The sequence below is a fragment of the Geospiza fortis genome, unplaced genomic scaffold, assembly GCF_000277835.1.
Source record: "Geospiza fortis unplaced genomic scaffold, GeoFor_1.0 scaffold244, whole genome shotgun sequence".
Lineage (NCBI taxonomy): Eukaryota > Metazoa > Chordata > Aves > Passeriformes > Thraupidae > Geospiza > Geospiza fortis.
Window position 1 is genome coordinate 2,070,747 of NW_005054370.1, and position 12,484 is coordinate 2,083,230.

Below are 12,484 nucleotides of genomic sequence, written 5' to 3' on the forward strand. Positions count from 1 at the left end.
GGCCGTGGGGGCCCCCCCAGGCGTGGGGACCCTGCCCTCCTACGGCAGCGAGGGCCCCCTGCCCCCCCTGAGGGCCCTGGCACCCCTCGAGCGCCTGCCCGACTGCGGCCCCACGGGGCTCAAGCTGAAGAAGAGCATCTCCAAGTGAGTCCTAGCGTGGGTACGGGAGGCTGGGGGTGCTCAGGGGGTCTGGGGGATGTGGGCAGGGGTGAAACCTTCTGTTTTGCCTCTTTGGCCAGGTCCATCTCACAGAACTCCTCCATCCTGCCCGAAGAGGAGGATGAGAAGTCGTGCACTGAGTCAGAGCTGGGGGTGGCCAGGAGGAGATCCCCAGCCCGGCATGAGGAGGTGAGCACTGGCCAAAACCTGCTGGTAAGGACTTGAGGCACTGGGCGGGCAGCAGGTTTGGGGGAGGCTTGGGACCAGAGGGGCTGGCTGGGGTTGCCCCTTCTGGCTCTTCCTCCATCCCTGAGAATGCCTGGAGGAGATGGGCCATCCATGCTGAATATCCCCCATCCCATCCTTCCCATGGGCTCCCCTTCCAGGAATGTGGTGCAACCCCAGAGAGTGAAAACCTCACCCTGTCGTCATCAGGAGCCATCGACCAGTCCTCGTGCACTGGGACACCCCTGTCCTCCACCATCTCGTCCCCAGAAGGTACAGCATGGAGGGGCTCATAGGTGCTGGCAGGGCAGGAGAGTGGCATTGTGATCTCAGGACTGTCACACTGTGGGGGATGCAAAGAGGGGTGGCATGGCCCCTTCTTACCCTGACATGGACATTGGATGGAGCCCCAGGGTGTCACCTCTGCTTTGTCACCTGTACACCTGGAGATGGGAATCACAGGGGCACTGATCATGCCTGTTTGTCACCCTGTGGACCCAGAAATGGGGGGCTGTGAGCCCTGGGGACCTGCTGCTGGCAGCTTTGCACCCATCACGTCTCCATGGCGTGCGCCCAGTCCTTCCTCTGCGCCCCGCTCCTCATCATTAGCCCCTCTTCCATCAGTGGGTGCTGTGCCATGACTCCCACCCGTGGGTGGGGGGGTCCAGCGGCCCCCTCAGCCCCTGCTCTCCCCCAGAGCCCGTGAGCAGCAGCCTGGCTCAGTCCGTCATGTCCATGGCCTCCTCCCAGAGCCAGCACTCCCAGCTCAGCACCGACACCGTGTCCTCCATGTCTGGCTCCTACATCGCCCCTGGCACGGAGGAGGAAGAGGAGGAGGAGGAGGAAGAGGAGGGGGACATGCCCCCCTCGCCTGCGGCTGCAAGCGCCACAGCCTCTGATGGAGAGGTGGGGACTGGGGGTTGTTGGTGGAGCCCAGCTTGGAGAGCTTCTCCCTGGCATGTAACTCCTCCTCCAAAACCACTGGCACCAGATTTTCTTTTTGTTTTCCTTCCATCTTTCCCACCTTCCTCCTACAGTCAACACCTGTGGAGTCCCCGGATGATTTGAATTTTGTCAGCATGTCTGCCGAGGAGCGCGATGCCGAGGTAACCAGAGCCATCCCCCAGGGAACTGGGAGCTGGGGTGTCACCTGGCACTATGGGGGATCTCAGCTGTGCCCAGAGCTGGGGTGTCACCTGGCACTGTGGGGGGATCCCAGCTGTGCCCATACAGGGAGCTGTGGGGAGATCCCAGTTGTGTCCATACTGGGAGCTGTGGTGTCACCTGGCACTATGGGGGATCTCAGCTGTGCCCAGAGCTGTGGTATCACCCTGCCCCCTGGGGGGATCCCAGCTGTGCCCATGAAGGGAGAAGCTGGGCAGTGGCACCACCTTCCCCCAGGGCTGGGCTGGGGAATGTGCTGCCCACTCATCCATGTCCCTGAGGGCTGCCCTGGGGATGGATGGGGCAGGGGGGCTGTGCCCCACCAGTCCTGCTCCATGGAACCCCCAGCACCAGGGGTGTTCCCCCAGAGGGACTGGGAGCAGCCCCTGGCACAGCCCTGGGCTAACACTCACTGCCTCTCCCTGTGCCACAGGGCAACGACGTTCTGGAGGACGAGGACGCCTCTCCCACACAGGAAGACGGTAAAAGGCCCTGGGTTGTTGTTGTCCCCTCGCTTTCAGCTCACTGTCACTGTGAGTGGGAGTTGCTGTGCTGTCCCCAGCTCCCCACTGCCATGAGGGAGAGCCCTGGGGACCCTGGAGCCAGAGGAACATCTGCCACAGCAGGGACACCCAGGGGGGCTGAGCACCAGTGGGTGGGGGAGCCAGGCAGCCACAGGGACCAGAGAGCTCAGTGTGGGACATGGAGCAGGCCATGGCTGGTGTGCAGGACCCAGAGGTTTTTCCAGGGAGCCAAATGGGAAAGAGGCTTCTCTCTCTGTGTGTTTTTTCCCTCACCAAGGTCTTTTCTCCAGTCTCTGAGACTGTCCCATGTAGAAATCAGTGTCTGGGCTGATTCCCATAGGAAGGGGCTGCAGAGCTGTTCCCTCTGGGATGCTTTCCTCACTTTCTTTGGCCTGTCCTCAATGTGCTTTTGCAAGTCAACGCACGCACATCGAGGGCTCCTCTCACCTCCTCCCTTGAACTCAGGCAGGCAAGGAAAGAGGGAAAGGGGTGGTCACCTCCCTGCCATTGGCCACCAACCTCCCTGGATTGCTTTTGGGCAACAGGGAGGCCCACAGTGTGCCCCCTCCCACATTTCCAAGTCTCTTTTTAGCAAAAATACAACAAAACTATTTCCCCATCCAACCCGGATGCTCAGCCAAGCTGGAAAGCAGGAACAGCCATGGAACACCCATCCCCAAATCATGGCCTCTGACCTGCAGAGAGGCTCGTGCTGATGGTGAGACTCAAGTATAACACATAGGAGAACCAGGGGCTGTGGTGGACATCCATGGGCATCCCAGCAACTCCGGGAGCAGGATGGCCTCTCTCCTTAGGACACAGTCCTGCTCCTGTTCTCAGCAGGGCTGCTGGCACATTTGGGAACATCCCTCCTGAGGTTCAGTCACCTGCATCTGATGGATGCAGGTAAGACCCTGGAGGCTGATCTCTTGTAGAAGTGATGCTAAGAAGCAGAGTTCCCTCCCTCATCCCCAAAAGCCTCCATCCCCCCTGCAAAAGCTTGGCTACGGCTTCTTTTGCCCCACGCATCCAGCTACTGCCTCTTGCCGGCATCCCCGCGGCTCTCACTGCACCGCTGGTGCTGGAGAGGCTCCTGCAGGAGGGGATGGGTGCCACCACAGCCTGGCTGTGCCAGAGGGAAGGTCTGGCTGAACCCTGGGCAGGTTCATGCTCATGCCCACATTGTTGCTGCTGCGCTGCCCTCCGATGCGGCCGCTGCGCGGGGAGGAGCAGCTGGGGCCGTGCCCAGGCCTTATTGTCCACTCCTCCCCCGCTGCCACCCCGACGCATCGTTCCTGTGTCGTTTTTTTGTTTCGAAAGAGGCTGGGGAGGGGAGAGGAAAAGCCCCAGCAGTCCCAGCCCCAGTGCCAAAGGCGGCCGCGGCGGTAACTGCCTTAACTCCCTTCCAGGCCCGAGGACAGGAGCTTTCCTCGGTCTGAGCTGTGACAATAACAATGACATGGGCATCGCACACGTGAGAGCGCTGGACAATAAACTGTGCTCTGAGGCCTGCTTACCTGGTGAGTGGCCGTCTGCTGAACATGAACTTGGGGTGGGGGGGACAGCTCCACTCTTCCCTGCATCCCCCCAGCCCTTTGCATCCATCCCTGCTCTCCCATCACCATCATTCCCACCATTCCCGCCAGGCTGTCATAACTGAATCCCTCCAGCCGTCCCTCTGGGGGGCTGAGCACCAGCCATGTCACCCCCCATAGGTCAGGGTGGCCTGTCCAGACTGGGATGTCCCCAGGCAGCTGCAGACTTGCTTTGCTGGGATTCTCTGTCCCTTGGCCAGGGGGCTGCTGGCACCCCAGGAGGCACCAGTCCTCCTGAGGAAGGTGTTGTGTGGCACAGCTGTAGCCTGGTACAGGCTTGTGGTGGGCACAGCAGTATTTAGTGCTGGGGTGTGATCCACAGGCAGTCCAGCTGTACAGCAGGAGTGCCTGCCTTGTCCTTCCTCCAAGGCCAGGGAGATGGGGTGTGTCCACCAGGTCATCTTTCTACAGAGCCCCAACATTCATCCATCTTTCCCATTTCTTCATGCTTTCTCCCCCACCCTCCTCCCACTTTTGTTTCCTCCCAGCCTCTCTCCATCCCTTTTTTTTCTTCCTTCCCCCCAGGCTCCTCCGTCTGTGTGAAAGTTCATGTTCGCTCTGTGCCAACACGGTTTCCTCCTCCCACGCTTGTGCCCCTTCCCTGCCCAGAGTTGCCCAAAGGTGACAAATGTATTGAACACCCCTGGCCCCTCTGTGGAAGGGGGCAGTGGGCTGGGGACCCTGCCCAGCCCTGCAGGCTCTGCTTCCTCAGCCTGTGTGTGGGGAAACGAGCCAAAAAGCCAAAACAGCACCCTCCATGGGGCCTCAGTCAATACATTTGTGGATGAGCTGAAAGCAACTCTGCCTGTGCCTTGCCCCTTCAGCTGACTTTGTGGCAGGTCCCAGACCTGCAGCAGGTGCTGGAGAGCCAAGAGGGTGGGTGAAACCCACTGGAGGGAGGAGAAATCCTTTCTTTTCCTCTGCTCCTTTGGGAAAGCCTCCTCTTCTGCTGCCTTGCCCGTTCCTGGTGGTTTCTGTGCTGGAGAAACACGGCTGAGGCTCTTGGGGAGGAACACACAAGCCCTGTGTCCTCTCCATCACCCTCTGTCAGCAGCTGGCTGAGTCCTGCTGGCCTGAAGGGGCTGGGGAGGGAGCTGGGGGTGTCCCAGCAGCACCTCTGCTTTGCTGGAGGGCCTGGCAAAGCATCCCCTGGCTGTGGCAGCGGCCAAAGCCATCCTTGACTGCATCCCTCTTGGTTGTGCTGGGGGGAGGATGAGGAAGGGGGAGCTTTGCAGCCCAGATGGCTCCAGCACAGGGTCAAATTCTTGCTCTGCTGTGAGGTGTGCACTGGGCTGGCCTGCAGGAGCTGGTCCCTGGGCTGAGCCCAGCCAAGGATGCCCTCTCCATCCTTTGGCCACCACACCTGCCCATGCGTCCAGCAGCTGCAGCCCTCAGCACCAGCTGTGCTGCATGAGAGGGGTGATCCAGCCTTGGCACTTGTGGGGAAAAGCAGAGGGTGAGGAGGTGCAGAGTGGGGTTTTGGGGCTCTCCATGGTCCCTGGGAATGGCAGACACGGTGTTCTCCATCCCTTTTCACTCTCTGTAGGATTCAAGGCATTTTTCCACATAATAATGGACAGTGATCATTGCTTTCTGAATTTCCTTTTTGAGCTGTTGGACCAGTTTGTGTAGATCAGTGTCCTCAGTTTTTAACAATCCATTCCAGCAGGTGTTGTAGACAAAATGTCCTATAACACATCTAACACACGTTTTGGTGCAGTTTTTAGTAGGGAGTAGCTGAAGTCACGCCCTGCTCTATAGGTGAAGTTGCAAATACATGGATTCAAGTGTTTACAAAGCTGTATCTTTGTGTCACCCACTGTTAAATTGTCACAAGGGATTCTTAGACACACAAACCCTTATCCTATGGACGCTGGAATGGATTCAGGGTCATTATCAGGAGACATTTCCAAATGATAGACACTGTTCTGTGTCCAAACACACAGCTTAGGCTCTCAGAATATTACATACCTTGTCATTCTCTCACCACACAACAATCTACATCAGTGGTTTGCCATGCATGTGTGGGATTGTTAAAAGCCCATGCTCAGTGCTCCAATGGATCTAATCCCATTCCTACCACCAGGATTTGGTGCTTGGTACATACAGAAGCACTCTGTGTTGCTGAGGCAAACACTGTGACCTTGCTAGTGATGGGGACATAAGAAAATTTCATTGAAGACCAGCAGAATTTAAATGCCTTTTCAAATTTCATTGTGTTGCTGAGGCAAACATGAAATTTTATGGGGACATAAAATTTCATTGAAGACCACCAGAATTTAAATGCCTTTTCAAATTTCAATGAATAAAAGTCCCTTTTCCCATTCAATGATTATCCCAGAACTGGAGTGTAACCCCAACTGAGCTGGAACACAGCTGAGTGCTGAAGACACTGCTTTGTGCAATTTCCAGACCATCAGCCAGTTGGTCATTTGCATTTGGATAGTTTTGATATTTGAAGCTGACCACTGTGTGTTTCCAAGAGCAGATAAGGAAGACCTCAAGGGTTGATCTGTAGTGTTCAAATAATTAATGGTTTATCAGTCAGAGTTTCAAGACTGATATTGTTCAATACTCCTATTCCAGTTCCCAGTATATCAGTTAGATGTGTGAGATAACAGCCTCTGGTTTAGCCAGGAAAACCACCCAGTAGAGGAGATACCTGTAAAAGATGAATGTTTTGGTCTGATAGCAGGAACATGGGTCTGCATCTCTTTAAGGGCTAGGATTAAACAGTGTTTGTTGTTGCTCAACCAATTTGACTTTGAAATGTTCAGAGAGTTGATTTTATAGGTTTTGGAGAAGTTTTTGGAGCAGTTGTGGAGGGTATGCTGGGCACCCTTAAACCCTCTAGAGTACAGTCAGCTTCCATATCACAAGGAGTTAAGATCAGTGTTGTGTCTTTAAATTTACAGTCCTTTAGGCTCATGGTAAGACAGACTGGGGGTGTTCCATGTTTTGTGGTTTTGTTTTGGCTGTATCATTCATAAAATCTCTCCAGGCTTGTAGCCAGCCTATGACAGCCCCACTCAGTGATTGTAGGGAAGGCAGCTGCATCCTGGCCCTTGAGATCTCTGGTGTTCAGAATCTGCATCTCCAAGTCCATCAAGTGTCTTGGACAGTCTCCAAGCTGGTGGCATTTGATAATGATAATGATAATGATTTTTGTCCTCTCTGCAATGGATGAAGGTGCAAGATGTGGTTCCTCAAAGCTTCTTTTGAAATCTCTGCAGATTTCAATCTGGTGGGAAAGAGCTTTGTGAGGAGGCAAAAGTTCCCATCCCAGGGATTTTAGAACACAAGGTTTAACTAAAACCTACAGATCCATGTCCTTGTGTGGATCCTGCAGAGCAGGAGTTGCAGGGGCTGTCCCCAGGGTTCAGAGCATCCTCTGACTGCAGCCTCTGCTGGGGACAGGGTGAAAAAACAGCTTTGGGAAGAGAAACTGGGGAAAGACATCCGCCAGAAAGGCTGGCACCGAGGTGGGGGGGCTGGGGAGCTGCTGTAGGAAACCTGAAATCCCCTGAGGGCTCCTGCTTGGTTTAAAGCCACAGATGCTCTGAGCTGTGAGCAGTGGGCCAGGCCAGCCGGTTGGGTTTCACCAGGATGGATTTGGGAGCTGGGTTTCACCAGGATGGATTTGGGTTTCACCAGGATGGATTTGGATGGATTTTGATCTGCCCAGGGCAGCTCTGCCAGCTGCTGGCAGGAGGGGAGACCCCTCCAGCAGCACAAGGGGCAGGGGGTGGGTGGGCACAGGGCTGACACGCTGCTCCAGGGCCAGACCATGTCCTGCTGCCCCAGCCCTGCTCCTCAGCAGTCTCTCAAGGGTGCACAGAGCACGAGGGGGTCTCTGCACTGGAGCACTGCAGTGACTTAGGCCATATCAAGCCCTTAATGGGATTTCCGTGTGCATGTACGTGTGGTCCTGTTTAATTATCCATTCCCTCCGGGATCTGCAGACTTAACATGCCTTGCTCTCCAGCCTGAGCTCGCCGTGAAAAGCCACTCGAAATGGCAGCTGTCACCTCCCATAAATCAGCAGGCAGCAGGATTTTGTTGCTCCCCCTCTGAGAAAGCCTCAGCCCTTGGCCTTGGCATGGCCTCACACAGTCCTTCAGCTCAGAGCTGCCCTGGGCACAGGGCTGAGCCTCGCTGGAGGGGGCAGCCAAGCTGCCTTAGGGGTGCACCCCCTTCCTAAGGGCACCACGCAGCCTCTGATGGGTTTGGTGCTGGGACACAAGCCACAGGCCGAGCTCTGCCAGCCCCCTGCCCCAGCTGCCTGCAGCCGGAGAGGAGGCATGGGGGGACCCAGCTGCCCCTGCACCACAAGCATGTCACCCCTCGGTTCCCCTTGGCACCGAACCCCGGGGGGCTCCAGCATGGGGACCCTCACCCGTGCCTGGTGGCAGCTCCCCCCTCCCCAGAGCTGTTCACAGGGGATGAGACGCCCGGGCCCCGCTGCCACCCCGTGTGCTGCTCGTGTGCATGTCCCCGTGTCCCCTCCCCTTGTCCCCGCCGCTCCCGCCTTCACCTTGTGCCTTCTGGTCTCTCCTGCCACGCAGCCGCCGTGCCGGACTCCTGCCCCATTAACATTGAGGAATAGGTGAGACCATGAGACCCCAGAGCTGCCCGTGCCCCATCCCCCGGGGGGTTGGCACTGCGTTGTCACCCGTTGCTGGTGGCCCCCTCACTGCCCCGGCCAGGGGACATCCCCTGGTGCCTGACCTGCAGCCCCACAGGGCACCTGCATGTGGCCTCTCGCTGGGCATGGGTGACCCCCTTCATGTGGGTTATTTAAACCCAGCGATGGTTGTGCTGTTCTTCCCGTTTGGCCCTCAGCATTCCTGAGAAATTGGGGGTTTTAGGGGCTCCCCCAGCCTGGAGAGGTAAGTGCAGGCACCCCCCAGTCAGAACCCAACGGGGGGCTGGGGAGGTGGGCGTCATTTTGGGAGAATAATTCACGCCCCCCGTGGAAAAACGAGCCCGGTGCACCCGTGCCGGCCTCGGGGGGCACGGAGCCCCCACCCGCCCAGAGGGACCCTGGTGTCTGGGCACCCTGGGCATCGTCACCGCCACCCCTCGGCTGTACCAGGACTGATTTCCAAAAGAAAAGACGGTAACCTCGACTTCTCTGTGGGGGCTGAAAGCCATGTTACATTGGAGCCCCCCACTGGCACATTCCCATTCTCCAGCCGCAACAGGGATGGGCTGGGGTCCCCTCCTGCCCCCTTCCCATCATCTTACACCCCCAGGCTCCTCTCCTCCAGATTGTGGAGCAGATGGGACAGGGACACCTCACCAAGGGGTTCTGGGATGTGATGGGTGGGGACAATGGGAGGTTCAGGGTTGTGGGTTCTAGGATGAGTGTTGGGATTGGCATCCTTGGTGCATGAGCTGCTGACTTCCATGGGGGGCTGTCTCCCCCCCAGGTTTGCTGGCCCGTGCCCCTGCCCTGCCGTGGGCTGTCCCCATGCCACGGGATGTCCCCATTCATGCACTGGCAGTAACAGTGCCCCCGCACTCGCCTCCCTCTGCTCTCCTCCTGAGCAGCACCTGGGCCTGGCCCCAGGGCATGGAGCAGGTGGCAGGGGTGGGCAGGAGGCCTGGTACTGCCCCCAGCCCCATCACCAGCCCCTGGGGCATTGACAATTTATTCTCTGTCTTCCACCCTGCTGTGAGCTCAGGGCTCTGGGCTGTGCCCTCTCTCTGGAACAAAAAGTGCCAAAAGTGTCACCCCATCCCTCCCGTCCTGCCCTCCCCATAACACTTCGTAGCAAGGGGTGGATGAGGGGGTGGGGGCTGCCCCCATCCCTCTGGCCAGCACTGGGCTGGCAGCATAAGTGGATTTGCTCCAAGGGCAGACACACAGGGATAGTAAAGCAGGAAGGATAAAGCCACAGACCCTGGGGACCTGGTGGGGTCATTGTCAGAGGCCAGGCTCCGCTCCAGAGAGCATCAGGGACAGTCAGAAATCACTTGGAGCAGCATCAGACCCTGCATCCCAATCTAGCAGGCTCTGGAGCTGTTTGGGGCAGCCCAGGGTGGGAGCTGAGCCTCCCTTTTCCCCACCTGGTTTTGTCACATGGCTGTGGCAGCAAAGGCCACCTCCTCCTCCTCTTTGCAGGACACAGCTGCATTTCAGAGCCACCTTAGCACAGAGATGTTCCTGCACTGACAGCAGGGTCCCTGGAGGGGTAGAAGCAGGTTCCCAGTGCCATCCCCACGGCAGAGAAATTGTGCTGATGATGACTGTGGCTCCTTGAGAGGGATGAAGCCCTTTTGGGGGCTGGGGGTGTTTTCTTTGCCTTGCTCTGTGTGGGTCCTGCCAGAGGTGGGTTTGGAGCCAGCCATCCCCCTGCTCTCTCCTCTGGGCTGGCTGTGTCTCTTCTAAGCTCAACAGCTCCCACATTCCCCCCTGGGAACCCAGGGCTGGTGTTTGATCTCCAAAGTGCCACCCTGTGGCATGCGAGGTGGGAGCTGCAAACACAGGGAGGCCTGAACTGGTGGGGACAAGCCCTGTGGCCCATTTGGGGACATGCTGGGTGTCCCAGCCCTAAGGAGCCCCAGCAGCACACAGGAGCAGCTTTGGAGGTTCACCATCATGCTGAGCTGAGAAAACCTCGTCAGCCATCTCTTCCCTAAGCCTCCAGCATGGGCAGGGGAGAGAAAATCGGGCTGGTGCTCCAGGGGCACCTCGTCTACCAAGGCCCAACCTTCCTCGTGGTTTCAAGGGGACAAGGACAGCTGGCCTGGCACCCTGGCACAGGCTGCAACGGTGCTTGTGGCTGCCAGAGAACAAGGAGGACTTAGCAGAGACCCTGAGGGTTTTCTGGCTCCCCTGAGCGGTGTCCCCAAGGCTGCAGGAGCCAGACAAACGCACGGGGTGGCTGCGGGAGGGCGCTGCGAGGGAGAGGAGCCCGGAGGATGCTGCGGCCGAGCAGCGCTGCTGCCTGGCTGTGAGCAAGGAATCCATCCTCTGGGTGGCACAGGAGAGACGGGATTTGGGCACGAGTGACATCAGCGCCGTGCTCGGCCCCCCAGCAGGGATTTGGGCAGGCAGGAGCTGCCGGAGCAGCGCGGGGTGGAGGGTGACAGCCGCTCGTTGCAGTGACCCACCTGTCAGGGATTTAAGGAAGGAAACCAGACTGCTGCTTATGATTTTGCTTTGAGCATGTTTTGGATTTTAAGAGTATGTTTAATAAAGGGTATCTTACGTCGACAAAGTGTCCAGAGTGATTTTGTGGGGTCAGGGTGAGGGCAGTCGGGGTTTGGGGGACTTGGTGAGTAAAAACCCTTTTTGGCTGGGAGCGCCCACTCACCTGTCACCCAGATACCTCCTCCAAAATAGCCCAGCTGATCCAAACGTCCTAAACCACTTCCCAACCTGCATTCCCAACTATCCTAAATCCTGCCAGGATGGAGGAAGGGCAAATGCAAACTAAACCTCTGCAGGAAGAGTCTGGCCTGGGGTCGAGGCATCTCCCTGCTGTGTGGTGTGGGTGGGCCCTGTCAGTGCTGGGATGGATGGGGACACCCAGAGGGAACTTTTCCTGGGGGAGAAGAGGAGCAACAAAGAGCTGGGAGCTCATGAAAGAGAAATCCTCCAGTGGTGGGGAAGAAAATGTGTGCTGGGAGCTGAAGGCTTGAAGGTGAGGAGGACTGTAAGGGGGGGTTGTAATTTGGGCTTAGTAGAAGGGGCTGATGATGGTGGGGGAAGCAACTTGCAGCTGAATCAGAGTCAAAATCAGAATCAATCGGATTGGGAAAGGCCTCTGAGATAATCGAGTCCCACCCATGACTGAACAAGCTGGGGGGGAATGGCTTTGCAGATGGTCAGATCCTTCAAAGAGATCCTTCCCTGGCCCCTGTTAAAGGTCTCAGAACAGCATTTAGGGGGCAGGGATTCCTTAGAGAAGCCTGTGGCTGTAATTTTTAAAATTAAATGAAGGCAGAGTCCATCCTTCACTTTTGGATTCTGCCAGCCCTGCTTTGGCTTTGCCCTCACTGCTGTGGGTGCATCAGGAGCAAGAAAGAGGATGGGGGCACAGGTAGGAGGAAAAGGCCTGGGGTTGCCTCTGGAAGAGCAGGACACAGGTTTGCATATAACCAGAAATGGTTTGGGTTGGAATAGACATCAAATACCATCCAGCTCCAACCCCCCCACACCACAGGCAAGGACACCTTCCACCAGCCCAGGCTGCTCCAAGCTCCATCCAACCTGGCCTTGAACAATTCCATCCACAGCTTCTCTGAGCAACCTGTTCCACCACCCTCACAATAATTTTGTCCTATAATCCAACCTAAACCTACTCTCTTTCGGTTTGAAGCCATTCTCCTTTTTCCTGTCACCCTAAGTCCCTCTCCAGCCTTTTCACGGCTCCCTTCAGGTGTGAAAAAGCCGTGATAAGGTCACGCCAGAGCATCCCCATCTCTCGGGGCTGAGCTCGGTGCTCTCCAGTCTTGTCACGGTTCCCTTCAGGTGCAAGAAAGCCGCGATAAGGACACCCCAGAGTCCCCCCCAGAGCGTCCCATCCCTTCGGGCTCTCTCCAGCCTCCACATGGCTCCCTTCACGTGTTGGAAAAGCCGCGATAAGGTCACCCCAGAGTCCCCCAGAGCCTCCCCATCCCTTCGGGCTCTCTCCAGCCTTGTCACGGCTCCCTTCAGAACGGAAAAGCCGCGATAAGGTCACCCCAGAGTCCCCCAGAGCCTCCCCATCTTTCCGGCCCGGGCTGCGGGGTCCCGCGGCATCCCTGGCTCCCGCCCCCGTCCCCATGGCAACGCGCGGGCCAATGGCGTGCCCGGAGGATGTTTAC

General features: G+C 57.4%; 1 protein-coding gene across 1 annotated transcript in view; it reads left to right on the top strand.

Annotated features, from left to right (window-relative positions):
• Positions 1-8,273, top strand: part of RNF157 (ring finger protein 157) — a 23,677-nt gene extending 15,404 nt beyond the window's left edge. The window contains exons 12-19 of the mRNA XM_031059958.1: positions 1-144; positions 240-348; positions 546-657; positions 1,082-1,290; positions 1,422-1,490; positions 1,982-2,030; positions 3,482-3,592; positions 8,233-8,273. The exon at positions 1-144 is cut by the window's left edge and continues 30 nt beyond it. Coding sequence (XP_030915818.1) covers positions 1-144; positions 240-348; positions 546-657; positions 1,082-1,290; positions 1,422-1,490; positions 1,982-2,030; positions 3,482-3,592; positions 8,233-8,273 — 844 coding nt within the window. The remainder of the gene's footprint in view (positions 145-239; positions 349-545; positions 658-1,081; positions 1,291-1,421; positions 1,491-1,981; positions 2,031-3,481; positions 3,593-8,232) is intronic.
• The last annotated feature ends 4,211 nt before the right edge of the window (positions 8,274-12,484 follow it).